Source organism: Prosopis cineraria, unplaced genomic scaffold, assembly GCF_029017545.1.
Source record: "Prosopis cineraria cultivar Desert tree isolate PC_DT_omini unplaced genomic scaffold, ASM2901754v1 PC14, whole genome shotgun sequence".
Classification (NCBI taxonomy): domain Eukaryota; kingdom Viridiplantae; phylum Streptophyta; class Magnoliopsida; order Fabales; family Fabaceae; genus Prosopis; species Prosopis cineraria.
The window spans coordinates 8,996,726-9,015,276 of record NW_026555345.1 but is presented as its reverse complement, the minus strand read 5'-3'; the positions used below and the strand labels follow the sequence as shown (position 1 = coordinate 9,015,276).

Here is an 18,551-nt window from a genome sequence, read left to right as displayed (position 1 = left end):
AATATTAAGGATGACCCTTTTCTAGGGACACCACAAACACTTAATGCTTCGACCGGGGATAATGCCTTTTACATTAGAGAAGATCATATGGAAGGGATTTGGATTGATGAGGGATATGTAGAACACACAAATGAAAAGATGAAAAAAAAAAGAAAAAAAATTGTCTTAACAATTGTAAGATATTTGTTTTAATATTTCTTAAAATTTAGTTTTATTTTACTCTTTTATTGAGACCAACAAGTTACTATTGTGTTTGATTTTTCTTATAGGTAAATGGCCACCCTAACAAATTCTCATGATAAGAGTAATGATGATCCATCCACCTGAGAAGATGTAATCAAAGAAGTCAAGTAGGGTAAAACCATTATGAAAGCAATGATACAAGCTCGAGTAGCTGGTTAAAAATTACCAGCATATTGGAATGATAGGGGCCAACTAGTTAAGTATGCTCAGTTGGTCAGTTATATTGGGGTTCTAGCACATCACTACATGCCTTGTTGTATTGTAGCTCGGAGAAAGAAAAATGACCTAGAGCTTGAATTAGCAAAAAATAATATCTGGGAGGATCTTATAATATCTTTTAACTTAGATGAGAGCCGTAGGCATTATATCATGAAAAAAGCTACATATGCCCATAGGAAATTTTGAGCTACTCTTACAACATATCATCTTAAAGATGCAAATAGGGAAATTAATCCACATCCGCTTGAAATGTATCTAGATATTTAGCAAGAACATTAGGATGAATTTATTAAAAAGTGCTAACAGCCTGAATTTCAACAGATAAGTCAGCTCAATCGCTTTAGAGCTGCAAATACTCCTTTTTCGTTTAGAGCAAGAAGAAAGATCTATCTAGATATTGAGCATGGTTTGGTAAGTGTTAGTTAATAACTTATAATATTTTCTATAGAAAAATGGTTTTTAATCATTCTAATATCTTACATTCTCTGAATAGAAGGAAGATGTTAGATTGGATGCCACAGATACTCGTGCTCTTATGTGAAAGACAACTCGAGAGGATAAGGAAGGCATATTATTGAATGAGCATACTCAAAAAGTTTGGGAGTATTGTGTGAGTGTATATGTCTTGGTGTATTTACTTCATTTACTTTAACAGATAATAACCAATTTATAATTTATTTAACAGGAAGCATTGTCACAATCAGTATCACAGGATAACATAAGTGGCCATATGGACGTCCTTGGCAAGGCATTGGGAGGTCTCCAGTCGCATTAGAGGAATTGGACTTGACGTTTTTTAGGGCACCTATTTTGGACGTCGGCCCAAAACTTTTACCGAACAAGACGTCATGGTAAAGGTGGTTGAAAGCATGGTAGAAATGGAGGCAAGAATGGAAAAAAAAATTACAAGAGCAAATGCAAAAAGAAATTTGAGCAAATGATTAGATCAGTAAATATGCCGCAAGTCAACCCTAATGAGAAAGATAGCTACTCATTCCATACTAAGAAAGATTTTCTCAAGGTTTTAATTTTTCTGTATATTTTTTATCTATATATTCATAAATTATATCTCACATTTTTTAAACCATTAGTTTATGTATTTTTTAGGGCAAGTCACAATGTCAATTGTGGTTAGAATCACCACATTGTCATGTTGTGACACTCAGATTTGTGTATAATGATAATAGTGATACTATCCACAACAGACCGATGCTCATTGATCACTTAAAGGTGACTATAAGTATACCAATAGAAAATGATGCTGAGCTACCAGTGCAAGAAGCAGATGAGGATACATTCACTATTTTTGATGCTATTAGCAGTTACATGGCTTAGCCTATGAAGCTCATTAAGTTACAGGTATGAAAATTGTCTGTTATTTAAAATATAATCCATGTTTAATTTTGACCTTACTAATTAATTTTACATTTTATAGACCTCAAAAGCTAAAGGGATAGTACAGAAGCCAATTAAATCAAAAGGAAAATTGTCAAAAGGATCTACCTTTGTAACTAAGGTAGGAAAGACCGATATAGAATCTACTCAATTAAAATATCCTAATCAAAATGCACTTAAAGTGATTATGCGTACAACATTTAAAAATAATGCCATTTGTGAAATAGAAATGGATGAGGGGATTTATGGTGAGACAACTATTGAAAGATTAGGAGCAAAAAATATTAATGATATTCTGATGAAGGATTGGCTACAAATCATAGTAATTAGTTTAAAATTCAGGTACTTTCTAAGCTTTGTTACTTTACTTGTGGTATTTATTTATTATTTATAATGATCTTTTATATTCTTTCATTGTAGGTTTTTGTATTATACATTTGCTATGCTAGGCTCATTGATGACAAAATTTTCATTCATTAGCCTGCACAACACAAGCACATACAACATTGATCATCGTTCTAAAAAATTGCTGATGCATTCAAGGCTAAAGGAAAGAAGAATATGTTATTTTTAGCTTCTCACAATCTAGGGTGAGCTGTTATCTATTTGCTTTTAAATTTGATTGACATTTGATTTAATACAATATTTTTAAGTTTTTAAGCAACATTGGGTGCTTGTTTGTATCAATCCATTCATCCTTATAATTTATTATCTTGACTCATTAAAAGATAATGAGTTTTAGAATTACAAATCTATGAGGATATTATTTAATCAATAAGAATTTGGTTCTGTATTTTTTATACTTTTTTAGCATAACAATTAGTCATAATTTCAATTAGTATGCTTAATTCTGATAGGGTTGTAGCACATTACTGAGGTGGTGAATGTCTCCTTCCAAATATACAAAAGAGTGATCCTGTTGAGTATTATACATGGAACAAAATAAAGGTTTGTATTATTTGCTCGACAAAACATTTTTGTTATATATATAAATGATTGTTTGATTAATATTTTGTGTCTGTTATTCTGAATATGTTGTTATGGATTGGTTTAGAATTTCTGAAAAATTATAAAACGTCTAAGTTATAAAGGAGGCTCTATTGGATTTTCTCCAAATTTGATCTATAGATCATATCTTAATCTCTAAAATGCTAATTAGCTCTATTTTGTTTCTAACATGTTTGGATAATTACATCTTAATTTATTATTTTTATAGGTACCTACACAAATAAAAAGCTGGGAGTGTGATTATTATATGTTGAAGTTTATGAAAGAAATAATCACACAATAAAAGTTAATCATTCCGCCAAATGCAAGTGTTTCAAAATTACATTCATGTCTTACATATAACATATATAATTAACTATATGTTGATTTTTCTTGTAGTATTTTGCTAGAGCAAAATCTTCACATTTTACTATAGAGCAAATAGAAGATGTGATGTGATTGAGGAGTGGTCAGAATATATAATTAGTTGTTTATGATAGTTAACATCTAATGTTAGAAAAATACTGAAAGTTTTATTAGTTAATTAGCTAGACTAGCTAGAGATTAGACAAGCTAGAAATTTTATCTTAGTTTGTTTTAATTTCAAGTTCTTTAATTGTATATAACCTTTCATGTTTAAATGCATTGTTGTTGGATCATTTTTTTTTAATATTGTTATGGAATAGCTATTATTTGTAATGAGCTGCACATGCATGATACGTAATAATATAAAAAAATTATAAAAACATATGGGAGTGCTCATTAGGAGAGCGCTTCCAAAAATTAAGACATACAAGAGCACTCTTAGAAAGAGCACTCCCATAGGACAACATAAGGGAGCACTCATTCTAAGAGCACTCCCGTAGGCTTTCTAAGAGAGCTACCATATGTTGTCATACGAGAGTGCTCTTAGAATGAGTGCTCTAAATCTTTCCATTCCTCCTACATAAACCTACAGGAGCTTTGTAAGCGCTCCTGTATATATGGGAGCGCTAGATATGGGAGTGCTTTAAAAGCTCTCCCATAAGGCAAAAATAAATGCTCCCGTAAGGTATTTTTATAGTAGTGAATGCATATTCATCGAACGGTGTCTTTACCTAAAATTTAAAATTCTTTCATTGCATTATTTGCACCTCTTTCAAATTAAAGCACTTAGCATATGATCATGAAGAAAAGAAAAAATCTACTGTTTAGAGCTCTTATTTCCCACCTTTTGTGCAAATTATATTCCAGCTGTGCCATTCTTTTAGGTTGAGACTCAAGAATCCTTAGCTTATGAGGGCTAACTAATGAGTCCCATGATTTTCAAATTAATGATAAAGACTCTCATCATTTAAGCAAATGGTTAGGAGTTTAATCCTTAATTATTGTGTTAGTATCTATGTATCAATTTAGTTGAGAGATGTCAACTCAATGTTCTCAGAGAGAGAGAGATTATCTGCTATTAGTGAAACTTACTCCTTATATATACTAATAAAAAAAACACCATAACTTTTTTTGTCTCGTAATAACAATCATAGGCAATATGTCTTCGACAATCATTGTTTTTTGACCGTTCATATGTAATTTTCATGGTTCAGATTTACAACTTTCCAACTAGTGTTTTTTAAATATTTTTTTTTGAAAAACTAACAGAGAAGAAATTGTTTTTATTTTAGATTTTGCATTAATTAAAATATTTAAAAAAAATAAAAATAAAAAGTTGTAAATCTGAACCATTTAGATTAGATCTGGATGGTCTAGAGGCGATGAGCTCTTAGTGCTCATATGTATGATGAGCACATCTTGTTGCATTCATGTTGAGAAATTCTTAGACAGACCTAACACACTAAATCATCCATGATCCATCTAATAAAAACAAGACATTCAAATAGCATTAAATATAAATTGATTCTGATATTCATGATAGTAGAAAGAGAAAAGGTAAGAAATTATTTAAGCATTATATTATAAAAAGAATTTCATTAAAAATAATGACATAAAAGATTTTATTTGATTGAATCAGTATAATTTATTACATGGATCATGGATGATGTGGCGTATCGGGTCCATCCAAGAATTTCACGGGTTGAGTAATGCTTGCTACCATGGAAGCCTTAATTTGGAAATTAGTAATAATGACATTGGTTGAGATTAAATACATATGTCAATTATCGTGGTTGACTATTTAAGTAATTTTATTAAAATGGGGGGGGAGTGGAAGGATTGATCTGGTTTTTTTAAGGAATAATAAATTAATTTTTTATTAATTAATTATTATTTCAAAATGCTTTGATGATTCATTTTTTCCAGGTTCATTTTAAATACTCGTTATTATTATATAGCGAAAAAGGAAAAGAAAATATTAGGAGCCGCTTGGTTGTTGGAAATGATAAGAATTAATGGAATGAATTAAAATAAATAAGAACAAAAATGAACTAAATTAACCAATAAGAGTTGGATTTTGGCGAAAGAAGCAAGTCCTTCATAATAAGGCGAACCAAGATTTGAATTCCCACTAAAAGAGGTGCTCACATTTAGTGCCTAACCATATCTCAAACATAATTGTTTTTAATAAAAAAAATACTTGCAAGCAATAAAAAAAAATTAACTAAGTTACACGACTCTCATGTAAGAATGACAAAAATTCAATAACATTATAAATGTGTGAAACACCCACAAACCTCATAAATTATGATTTTCAATCTTATAAACTAAATTACAATTCTCCTCTCCTGAATATAATTGACGTGTATCTGCCTTCTTCTTGATGATAATTCAATTTTTATCTTTATTTGCTTGATCTGCGTCCAATTCATTTCCATTCCAGCAAGCAACCGAGCTTTATTGGCATTAATCGAGACCCCCAGTATTGATGATTCGTTCAAATGATTTATACTCTTAAGATTAAAAGTTAAAACTAATAATCGATTATTTCATTCCAACAGAGAAGAAGCCAATAGCTGAAAGACTACGCAGAGAATGAATTATATTCTCCTCCAAAGAATCTTACATTAGTAGAACTTAAGCAAAGTCAAGAATTTTTTGGTGTGCATGCTTTGCCGGCAAGACACCATGCATGAGGCAACCTCTCTTATAAACCTCAAAACTTTTCAAATGTCAACACTACGTTTCCTTTTCTCCTGTTGGTTTCTTCTTTCGTCGATCTGATCAACATAGGACGTACGTCGTCGTTCCGTGACATCACCAGCGGCTCAAGCCCAATAACTTATGTAGGTGCATACATGCTTCATTATGTGAAAGATATATCTATATATATATATATATATAGAGAGAGAGAGAGAGAGAGAGAAAGTGTGAGGGAAGGAAGATAAATAGGCTTCGTGTTTAATTGAATGATCTATTTTGTATTGTTCGAAGACAAATTTAAGCATTAGAATTTGGTATGTGATATGTGTAAGATGGATATATAACAGGATAACATATTCAGGCTAAAAGAATTGTTAACAAGAATAACTATTCATACTGATTAATTTGAATCACAACAGATTCATCTTTGACAATGACGTCGTCATCATCAACCACATAAAAACTGAGCTTGAAGCTTTTAGTTGACACAAAGTCTGAGAGAGTTCTCTTTGCCAAAGCATTCAAAGACTTCGTTGACTTCCTCTTCAACCTCCCATGCCATTAATTTATTGGTTGTTTCACTCAAAGAATAAGAATATGACATGGAGTCTATTCTACAAATTAAAGGACTTGAAATTTAAAAAAGTTATCTCCACGTTACTCAAAATTTGAGAGAATTAATTATTTGCATATAAAAAATTTAAGGGGATCTAGTAAATATAATCTCTGCGGTCATAGATGAAGGAAAGTTTATTTTAGTCGTAAATATTAAACCTGAGTCTCATTTTGTCTCCCATATTTATTGTTTTTTTTTTTTCCAAATTACTCGTGAGTGTCTCTCTTGTTAGATTCTTGTATATATGTTAAGAACAGGGGTATTTTAGGAAAACTAGCTCGCTTTTTACAAAGAAATAACAATTTCCTTAATCTATGCCAATTTATCAATAAAATAACAAATAAATGTCGACAGGAGTTTATCTCCACGAACTTGAAATTTGAAGTACTTTTTATAAATTTTGTAAATTAAAAAGATTATTTATACAAAGTTCTAAATTTAAGTGAGTTGTTTTTTTATCAAAAATAATTAAGAGATCAGTTTTATATAATTTAGTTTGCAAAGTTATTTTACCTTCTAAATATTAACATATATATTTCTTGAAAGTATACTAGCATATTGATGCTTTTAATTAATTTGCGTTGGCTTTTTTAACCTGTTTGCTTAATATGCTGTCTTTTTGGTTCTTGCTATTATTATTATTATTATTATTATTATTATTATTATTATTTTGCCTACTGCTTTAATCATCCCTTATTTACTAGGGTGTGGAAATATTTAAGGCTTCTCTACAGTGCCGCAATGCTCTGACAAGTAGTGTTTTCCTCAAGAATGTTTAAGAAAGAATCAAACATGATCCTTCATTAATGCATATACACACATACACATATCAAATAGTATTTCTTACTTGATTCCACATTTAATTGTTCTTTGTGATGCATAGATAATTAAATCGGTATGCTTATCAAATATAAATTTGAATGGATGTAAACGAAGGGGGAGTTGTACTAGTCATGTGTATTCCTTAAATCGTATAGTATTATAGTTTGTGCTTTAATTTGTTGTTCATTCAAAGTAATATATATAATACTTTGTTGACCATGAAAAATATAAAAGAAAAGGGATCATTTATATTAAGGCTTTTATTTTTGAGAATTATTGAAAGGGAAAAATGAAATTTCTTATTCTATTAAAGGTTATAACATAGTATACATATACATCAGCATATGTACACGTGGGAGGTTTACAAAATAAAGTAACTAATTTTGTTAAATAATATTATCTGTTACAATTTTCTTATAAAATTTTTTTTAAGTGAGTTGGATTCTGGGTTTTATCAAAATTAGGATATATTTATGGCTCAAAACACATTTACAAAGATAATTACAAATCATCTACCAATAAAATCCTCACATAAACATTAAGATTTGAACCCATACTTTAGACCTTTTATTGAGCTCTCATCACTTACTAGAATCTCAAAGGGATAATTAAATAAATATATGACAAAAAATAAATAACACAATTTAAGAAGAGATACCAAAAATTAAAACTAACCCGGAAACCTCTCAATGTAAAAATAAAAACTAGAACGACAGGCTAGCCCAAAAATTTTTAGGACCAAACTTGTTAAAATAGTCATTTTTTAATGTCAGGCAAGCTCGGAAAAATATGGGCCAAGTCCAATTATTATAGTTTTATTATTTTTAACCTATAAAATATCTCAAAAATATTTAAAATATATTTTAACATTGATTTTTAAAGTTTAAGACCTACAAAAAAATTAAAAAAAAAGTGAGTCTTCTATATTTTTCCAATATCCCAAAAATATATGTTACATTTTTTATAATATAAGATAATTAATTTTAAAGTAAATTGAATTTAAAAAAATAAAAAATTCAATAATTCAAGTATCCAAACTAGCCCAAATAAGCCTAAAGAAGTTAGCCCAAGCTTGGCTATACGGTTTTTTTATAAGCTTGGGCTTTTGAGCCATGCTCGCCCAACTTACCAGCTCTAATAAAAACCACAGTATCCAAACCAATAAAAAATAGCTCCACTATGATAAAAGAAAAAAGGGAACATGAAAGTTTCAATCAAATGCAGGTACAAGTATAAACAACCACCAGCCAAAGCAACAAACTTACAAAAGAGAATGAAGAATGAAAAACATCCAAACCAAACAAAATAATGAACTGAATAACTCTCACACTAGAAAACAAACCAACATTCCAACAATTGAAAATGGCATAATAGATAAATCCGCAAACACAAATTTATCAAGACTTCCTGTAACACTTGCCTTGAGTGTTATCCAAAAATCACATAATTCAAACAAATTAAGTGTGGTTAAGGAGTTGATCCTCTAACCAACTTAAGAAATAAATCATTTAAAACCTTAAAAATAATTATAGGTTCTACCTATAGCGCACGGAAGCAAGTTAGACGAAAATGGAATAAAAAGATGCTGTCATGACAGTAATTTATTGCTGTCATGACAGCCCTCCTGGGCCAACTTCCAGGAGGCGGTGTTCCGTCATTCGACCTCCGATTGAAGTGATTTTAAAGCTCACACGTCACATTCAAAGGGTACTATAAGTGTACCAAATTTCAAAAAGATCCAACGGTCGGATTAAAAATTAGACATGTTAAAAGATTGACTATTTTTGCTGTCATGACAGCTAGAAAGCTGTTATGACAGCACTTCCGGACTAACTTCCGGAGTGCACCATTTCATCATCTGACCTCCGATCGGAGTGATTCCAAAGCCCACATGTCACTTTTAAAGAATACTATTAGCATACTAAATTTTAAAAAGATCCAACAGACGGATTGAATTTTGTGTAGGTTACAAAATCAACACTGTAGCTGTCATGACAGCAATTTAATGCTGTCATGACAGCACCTCCAGACCAAATTCCGGAGTGCGTCGTTTCTCCGTCCGATATCCGATCGATGTGATTCCAAAGCCCACACGAAGCTTATAAAAGGTTTTACTTGTGACCCAAATTTTAGAGAAATCCAACGGTCGGATTAAGATTTGGACACCCGGATGCAAAAGTGCAGCTTTTTGGTAAAAACCATTTTCAAAATTGTCCAAATCCCATCCTAATGGTCACAAACCTGTGGAAATACTTTGGACACGTCAAATAAGATTAAAAACACTTGATAGAACATTCAAATGATGGAAAACCCCCATACATCAAAATTTGACCACCCGGGTGCCATTTCCTAAAATGGACCCTAAACCCCCAAAATGCACAAATCATACAAGAGTGGTCACAAATCAATCCAAATACCATGTATTTATATAAATACATATGCTAAACATTTTCACTTGGCTCAGAGCTCCTTGTGGGGCCCACGCACCCACTCTCTCTATCTAAGCTGTATGTTTTCCCATAGCACACCATTTGCAATGCAACCACTTTGCATTTGCTTATAAAATCACATATATATCAAAATAAAGATCTTCTTGTAATAGAAACTTGGTCTACTAAGTAAATCCATCAAAACCACACACCATAACCAAGTTTCCTAGCCACAAGTCTGCAAACAGACAAAAATTCATACACAAGCACACAATCCACACATATTCACACATACATACATAATCATATCCTATTGGCACCCTAATCTTAAATACATTACAATATATTTGCTCAAAAGAAAGGGGTTGCAGTTCTTTACAAATCACAAGCAAACCCCTAGCTTTGCTCTTTTCCCCGTCCACCACTGGATCCTTCGCCTGGACCTAGAATATTGAAAAGAAAGGGGTGAGACAACCACAGTCTCAGTAACAGTGAAATCTATATTAATTATTACAAAGTAAGCCATAATTAAATAAATGAATAATAAATTCAACATAGTATATAATTTAGCCATTTAAAATGCATGAATGCATGACCTAGGACGGTATGGCCTTTCATGACCAACAGAATGCCCCCTGGCACTCTTTAACTCGCAGGTAAACCTTATACCTACTTGTACCTCCACAGGCACAAAACATAATCTAAGGCATGATCTAATCCACCGAACCGCCTATGCCCCTTCGACGTGAATCCTGAGCAGTCAAAGCTAACTCCCTCCCAGAGCCAGCCCGACTTACTCTCCATGTGAGGGCTACCTTGGCCTAGGCACTCAACCTCACACTTCATATGTCGGATTCCCTCCCTCACTGAGAGGTGTCGAACACTCAATACACTAACCACTTTAGTGCACTGAGCCCACAATACGTAAGACAACACTGAATACTGACAGTGTGCCATAGAATATCAAAAATTCACACCTTCTCATTGGTGAACTCCCACCGAGATCATGCCTTTTACTCTTGTCTACCTTTCCTGAGTATTGACCATTCAACACTCTAAAGTAGTATAATATTTATAAATCTCATTTCCATAAAAACATTGTTATTAAACAATTAGAAAACATATTTGCACTATAATCAAAGTAGTACCCCATAACCCCTTATAAAGCACATTTAATCTTTTAAAACATGTAATGCATGATAACTAGTAATATTTATTCAAAAATAGCTAAAACAAAGTAATAAGAAATATAAATTCCCCTGTTACCTCAACCCTTTGGTACTAAAAGGGTTCCCCTTGTACAAAATAGGGCTCGGCTTGTTCCTTACTTCTCAATAAGTTCCACCAACAATTTTCTACAACATATAAGTGATCCACATCACTTATCATGACAAATAGTATTAATGAAGACTATAACTTATACCACACAACTTAGGTCAATGAGTCATAATCCACCCTAATGGTCCATATATTAAACCAACTATTCACATAGTATCACTTAACCACCAAAACCATTTATTAGCCATCACTAGGCTAATTTTCAATTTATATAATTTTTTTAATCAATTAAAAACCTTTACTTAGTGCCACCAACTTTCACCATTAGCCCTTATAATGAAAACCAAACCTTAATTTAAATTTTATTGGGCTCAAATAGCAAAATTATAACTAAATCAATAGGCTTAAACCATTGAGGAGCAAAAACCCAATTTCTCAAGGTTTATTTTGTGCCCAAAACACCTCTTTTCATCCAATTATTCACTCAAAACATTAGATCACTATATAGAAACTCAAAACATGCTCCCTAGAATCCAAAGAAACAAAAGCTTACAAGAATAAAGCCTTTGGGATCAAAATCCAAAAATTTCCTCTTCCAAAAATTGAAGAAAATCAAGAGAAAGAGAAGAGGATTGAAGTAGGGAGTTTACCTATCGTGTAGCCGAGCTCGCAACGGTCGCAAAGACTCCTAGATCCAAGCCTAACTCCCTCCCTTTCTCTTCTCTTCTTCCTCTCTCTCTCTCCCGTTTGTGCGTTTGCTTCCTTTCTCATTTTCTCTGCGTTTCTGCATCAGTTTGCTCCTTAAAATACTGGTCAAAAACTTTGGGGAAAATTACAAGAAAGGGCCCAACATTTTTTATTATTGCACAAAAGCCCGGGTCAACTTTGGTAATTTTTCCCATAGTTAAAAATCAAATAAAACCAAACTTTTGCTTAGTAAAATTCGAACTCTGGGCCTCTATTAAATTATTCTAAATTTTAATTTAATTATAGATATTTTATTTTATTTTTATTTATTTTTTTTAAATAAATTTGAGTCTTAAAATTTTTAGGATGTTACACTTCCCAAAGATAGTTTTATCCCTCCTCTTTCAAACGGCTCTCATAAAACTTAAATATGACCTCTTTCTTGTGAACTAACATGATCCCTCTCTATTTTAGTTAGTAAAACTCATAATGGGCTTTAAAATTGGCCTTTATCCATATAAAAAAGGGAGCCAAAACCCAATAGATCTCTCCTCACACTATGCATTGTATTTAACGTGAATTTATTTTTAATAAATTGGCTAATAATAAAAATTTAAGTTTATATCTTCAAAATTATTGGGAGAAATAAGAAAGATTGACATTTTAAGAAAATGTTCACTGACAAATAATCTCAAATGGGATTTCATCTGAAGCTTTTTATGAAATTAATTTTAAAGAGTTATCCCATCATATCTAACATATATGTAGATACATTACATGCGTGTGTAAGCAAATAAAGAATCTAGTAAGGTAGTAAAAGACATCACTTGAGTTAGACAAGTCTATTAATTAATCAAAGTAATTTTAAAAGATACATGTGATAGCACTATAAAAAAACAGCTAATTGGTGACAGAATTTTCCATCACTAATTAGTGAAAATTCCATCGCTAAATGGATTAGCGACAGAATATTTTCATTGATAAAAACACCATCGCTAATTCATTAGCAACAGAATTTACAATTCCGTCACTAATTTTCAACGGAATAGCGATGGAAATTTTCTGTCACTAAATAAGGATAAAGTTATTCTAACTTTGTGACAGAATGCATTCTGTTGCTAATTTTTCAACAAGCTTATTCCGTTGCAAATTTATTAGGTGGATCAAAATATCATTGCCATATCACTCGGTGGACTAGTGCCACCTTACCACCACCTAGTCACTCAGTGGACCAGTGCCACCTCACTGCCATGTCACTGCCACGTCTTAGTCACCCAGTAGACTAGTGTCACGTCACTGCCACGTCATTTGTCATTGCCATGTCAAATATTATTACCTTCAATTGTGAATTGGCTAGGTTCGAACTTGCAAACTCAAACTTGCATGTGCCTTTGCGTCTACTTGTTGCCAGTTGAGCTGAAAGAAATCTTCAGTCTTAATTGATAAATTAAATATATAATACTTAACCACACACACATATATTAATAAATATAATATTTAAATTTATTTATTTTTTAAAATTATATTTATTTATTAATGTGGACAAATTAATTTTTATATAATAATTATTTCTATTATATTTTATTTAAAAAATTATTTTTGATAATAAATTTAATACTAAATTGAAAATATTTTATTATCTTTATATATTATATTATAATTTGTATCTATATAATATATAATATTTTAAATTTTTTTTATTTTTATTTTTAAATAAGAATAATTAAATATACAATTTAAATTATTATTAATAATACAAATAATTTAAAATAATAAATTATTTTAAAGTTTAATTTTTAAATTATTTATTTATAGCATAATAATAAATTATTAAATAAATTATATATAAATATATATCTATATATATATTATAAATAATAAAATTAAATTACAAATAATTTGTAATGGAATTAGTGACGGAACTATGACAGAAAGCCTTGTGACAGAATTTTCCATTGCAAATTTTATCACTAAATTGGAATAAGATATCCTAACTATTAGCGACAAAATTTTCCGTCATAAATTCCGTCACTAAATCAGAATAAGATATCCTAACCATTAGCGATAAAATTTTTCATCGGTAAATTCCGTCGGTAAATTATTTCTAACAGATTAGTGATAGAATAATGATAAAATTTTAAAGACAGAACATTTCTTCACTAAATTAGCGATGGAATTAGCTATGGATTAGTGATGGAACTTTATTCCATTGCTAATCCACTATTTTTTTGTAGTGTAGTTAGATTTTTATAATATGTTTTTTTTAATGCAAGATTTCAAGAATATGTTATAATATGATACTATGGCAGATCTTAAATAGGCCTTAGCGGCGTAAGGTCATTTGGAGATTTATAGGCTCATTAAAATGTTGGAACGTAGAAGGATTGTGAAGATGAGTTTTTTCATCAATGAAACCATCTTATTGCAAGTTTATCTCAATTATTAATGTTATTTTTTAAGTTTAATTTTTATCAATATATATAGTCTTTTAAGTTTTTTAAATTTATTTATTGCATTGGTCCTTTAAATTTTAAAACACTAAATGACTCTCAAATATATGAAAACAAAAGTGCATGTTTGGCCCTTTAATTTTATATAAGGTTTCATTTTGATCCCTTAGTATAGCTGAATGAAAATAAATTAAATTTTAAATTAATTTAATTTTTACTAATTTAGTTCCTTATGCTTCATTTTGTTCTTTTACTTTTTTTTAGAATTTCTAAGTTCATTTTTTTACTTAAATAATTACATTTTTTATTAATTTACATAGCTATCAACAATATTATGTTATTCATGTCAACAGATTATTTTAACAATATTACCTCCTTTTTAAACAATGGGGGTTAGATCAATAATTCCTACAAAATATATTTAAGGCACTAAATGATAAAAGTTAAACTTAAAAGATTAAATTAATAATTAAGATAAATTTAAAAGATTAAAAGTTTTATTTTGTCTATTTTTTATTTAAAGAATATTAGACCAATGAGATCATGCAAAGAATCAATGATATTCTTTTGCAAAGAATCTTACTTTTAAAAAACTTAAGTCAAGAATATTTTGTGTGCTAACATTTCCTTTTTTACTATCGATTTCTCCATGTAGGTCTAATCAACAGAAAACTTACATCGTGGCTCTAAGTTCTGACATCACCAACTTCTCAAGCCCAAGAACCTCATAGGTATGTATGATCAAGGGTATTTATGCTTGTCCCATCCCAATTAGCCCAGTGTTTTCAATCATGTTAAGATGGATCTATCACGTTCTTAAAAAATAAGATAGGACAAAGTGATGTTTTGAATAGAATGAAACATAATATCACTATTGGGACATCCCATCTAGTCCTAAATATATTATTATATTTTTTATTTTTATTTTTTAATGTTTAATATTTTGTTTATTCAATTAGAGTCAAAGTATATATTTTTTTATTTGCTTATTTTATGTTCTTTTTACATAAGTTATATGACTCAATGATTCTATTATTGTTATAATATTTATAGTTAGAGAGTTATTTTTGTTGTTATTATGCATTTGATTTTAAATTGTGGTTGTTATTATTTTATTGTTTTACTTTAAATTGTAGTTATTGTAACTCAATTATTGAATTTATATATTTGTATTGTTTTGATTCGAGACTTAACAAACTATAAAAAAAGGGATCTAATTTTCTTTCCTGTTCTTTTCACTAGTGGGTGGGTATAGCATACATGCTACATTAGATATCTAAGAATATACATCAGTAGACTTTAGACACTGACACGCGCACGTGATTTGGGTAAATCTTCTTGGCTTGTTTAAATATACAAAAGGTAAGCTCATCTTCACCTAACAAAAAAAAAATGAAAAGAAGATTGACTCCAAATTTTAAAAGATAAATTAAAGGGAAAAAAATTGCAGGACCGAAAGAGAAAATATAAAAAAGAAGTGTCATACATTATCATGTGTGTGTTTGGTCTAGTGTCCTCTATGTTAAACTACATAGTTCAAGTCATATTCAACACGTGCGTTTTCAAGTTGTATTATTTAATTAAATCGTGCTAGTATATTTTGCTAAAAGTAATATTATCATCAGCCATAGGACTTATTTAAAAATCATCGTATTCTTTCTTTATTAATGTCCTATATCTTTAATATTTCTGAATTCACATACATAATTCTCAAAAGGGTGTCATTTCCTAAAGACATTCCAAGAGAGTTCTTAATTTATAGTGTTTGCTCCTCTAGTATTATTTATGAGATAGAAGAAGTATTTTTTTTATTTTATTTATAAAGCATCAAAATGAGTATTTGTTAAAGGGTGATAAGGTTATTAAATGCTAGTATATTTTATTTTTAAAATATTATTTAAAGGGGTAAATTTGGAAATTTGTTGATCATTTTTAGATTGAAAATGAGGTTTAATTTTTTTTTCAATAAAAATGCTAGAAGTAATTTATAAATAGGAATAGAGGAAATATGTTTCTTACATGTACGAATTATATTCAGATACTATAAAATTGATCTCACTAAGAATTCAATAATTCATATACTTATTCAAACTAATATTATATTATAGATTCATCTGTAACAAAGACGACCACGATGACATCATCATCATCAATCACATCAAAAATGATCTTGAAGCTTTTAGTTGACACAAAAACTGAGAGAGTTCTCTTTGCCGAAGCATCCAAAGACTTTGTCGACTTCCTCTTCAATCTCCACCGTCTGCCAATCGGCACCATCACATACCTCCTAACCAAAACCAACATGGTTGGCTCCTTAGGAAAACTTTATGAAAGCATTGAAAATCTCAGCAACACATACTTACTGCAACAGAACCAAGACAAAGACATCTTGCTAAAGCCAAAAAACCTAATCCCTCCTGGCTTCCTCTTACTACCAGATTACGAAGGGGACATTGAAGAAGAAGAAGAGGAAGAAGAGGAGGAGGAGGGGGAGGAGGAGGAGGAGGAAGAGGAAGAGGAAGAAGATAGGGAAGGCGATCCTCCTATGTACAGAATTAAGCGTCTGTACAATGTGACTTTAGTTAAGAACAATCTATGTTCGAATTGCAATCCTAAGCTGTACATGTGCAGGAATAGGTGTCCGTACAATGTAACTCTGGTTAAGAACACTCGGTGTTCAAATTGCTATGGTACTATGAACTATTCTGTGACATATGTGGGGAAGAAGGAGATGGAAGTGGAAGGTTGTGGTAGGAAGGATGGGTTTGTAAAAGAAGCTGTGATGTATATGGTGATGGATGATCTTGTGGTTCAACCTATGTCTCCTATCTCATGTATCACTTTGCTCAGCAAGTTCAACATTAAAGATGCTAGTTCACTACAAGAAATGGTTGTTGAGTTTGGAATCCAGGAGGTGATTTTGTTATGTTTGTGTGTGTTTGTGTGTGTGTGTGTGTTTGTGTTTTGTGTCCCTAATCATCCCTTATTTACCAGGGTATCCAACTGTTGAAGGCTTCTCTACAGTGCAACAATGCTTTGACAAGTGTTTTCCTCAAGGATATCAAGTTTAAGAAAGGATCAAATATGATCCTTCATTAATATGCCATTGTGTGTGTATTAAATAGTATTACCTTTTTTATTCTATTTAATTGTTCTTTGTCATGGATAATTACATAGTTATGCTTATCAAATATAAATTAGAATGGATGTGAATAATAAACGAGGGTGACTTGAAGTTATCATGTGTATTCCTTAGTCCCTATAGTATAATACTTTAATTTGTGCTTTGAGAAATTGGTTACTTTTTCATATTGGCTTCTTACAAAAGACTACTATAAGTATTGCTATTCTGGAAAAAGTTTTGTGTAACTATCAAATATGGTGTAACTTACTTGACAGTTATTGCGAGAAAAACCAGAAAGATTCATCATTTTGAAGAAATTTTCACTAACTATAGAGCATCATAATAAAAAGGAAAGAAATAAAAATACATAGTATATCGATCTACCTCTAATATAATTAGATTCTCAAATGAGATTATCTAAGATTTTTTCTAGAGTTAATTATGGCAAATAAATTTTAATAGTTATCCATCATATCCAATATATTTGTACATCCAGCCGCAAAGCCACCTTATGGTGAAGGGTCCAAATACATTCTCTCATTTTGAAAAAAAAATTATAAAATATAAGGAAAACATAATTTTAGGTCTTTACACTTTATTTGAATTTTGCTATAGATCCTTGCACTTTTTTTTGATATTTTAGGTTCCTACATTTTCGTTTTATGATGTTCTAAGTTTCTTCATGAAAGGTGTTATAAGGACATAGAACACTGAAAAATAAAAGTGTAGGAACCCAGAACATTGAAAAAGTACATAAACTTATAGCAAAACTTGAACAAAGTGCAGAGATCTAAAGTTATGTTTTTCCTAAAATTTATAGGGTATGTAAATTTTACAACTTTGCATTTTTTGGTTTGGGTCTTGACTCTATCACTATGTAAATCTATATGTGTGTATATGCAAATAAAGAATCTATAGTAAGAGACGTCACTTGAGTTAGGCAAGTCTATTAAATTGAAGTAATTTAAAGGAGATAGGTGAGTTAGAATTTTTAGAAAACTGAGATTCACTAGCCTAGGCCATGATAATGTTGGAAGGATTGTGCTAATGAGTTGACTCAGGGCCCTAAAACATCCAAGGACTCAACGAAGGGGTTAATACATCTTACTATGATCAAATGGGATATTAAAGCTAGGTCTAGCACTACGCTATTACCATTATGATACAACAACAATAACAGCAATAGCAACAAGCTTTATCCTATTGAGTAGGATCGGCTACATGAATTGCAT

The 18,551-nt window shown here is 30.6% G+C and overlaps 1 protein-coding gene across 1 annotated transcript; it reads left to right on the top strand.

Annotated features, from left to right (window-relative positions):
* The first annotated feature begins 14,860 nt into the window (after positions 1-14,860).
* LOC129292087 (uncharacterized) lies at positions 14,861-17,441 on the top strand. Its single transcript, XM_054929606.1, has 3 exons — positions 14,861-14,926; positions 16,304-17,109; positions 17,190-17,441. The coding sequence occupies exons 2-3, from the start codon at positions 16,330-16,332 to the stop codon at positions 17,292-17,294; spliced, it is 885 nt and encodes a 294-aa protein (XP_054785581.1). The 5' UTR covers positions 14,861-14,926; positions 16,304-16,329; the 3' UTR covers positions 17,295-17,441.
* Positions 17,442-18,551: the final 1,110 nt, after the last annotated feature.

Coding starts and splice junctions, on each gene's coding strand:
- LOC129292087 (XM_054929606.1), top strand. CDS start 16,330: ATGACATCATCATCATCAATCACATCAAAAATGATCTTGAAGCTTTTA. Junction 17,110..17,189: donor TTGAGTTTGGAATCCAGGAG/GTGATTTTGTTA, acceptor CTTATTTACCAG/GGTATCCAACTGTTGAAGGC.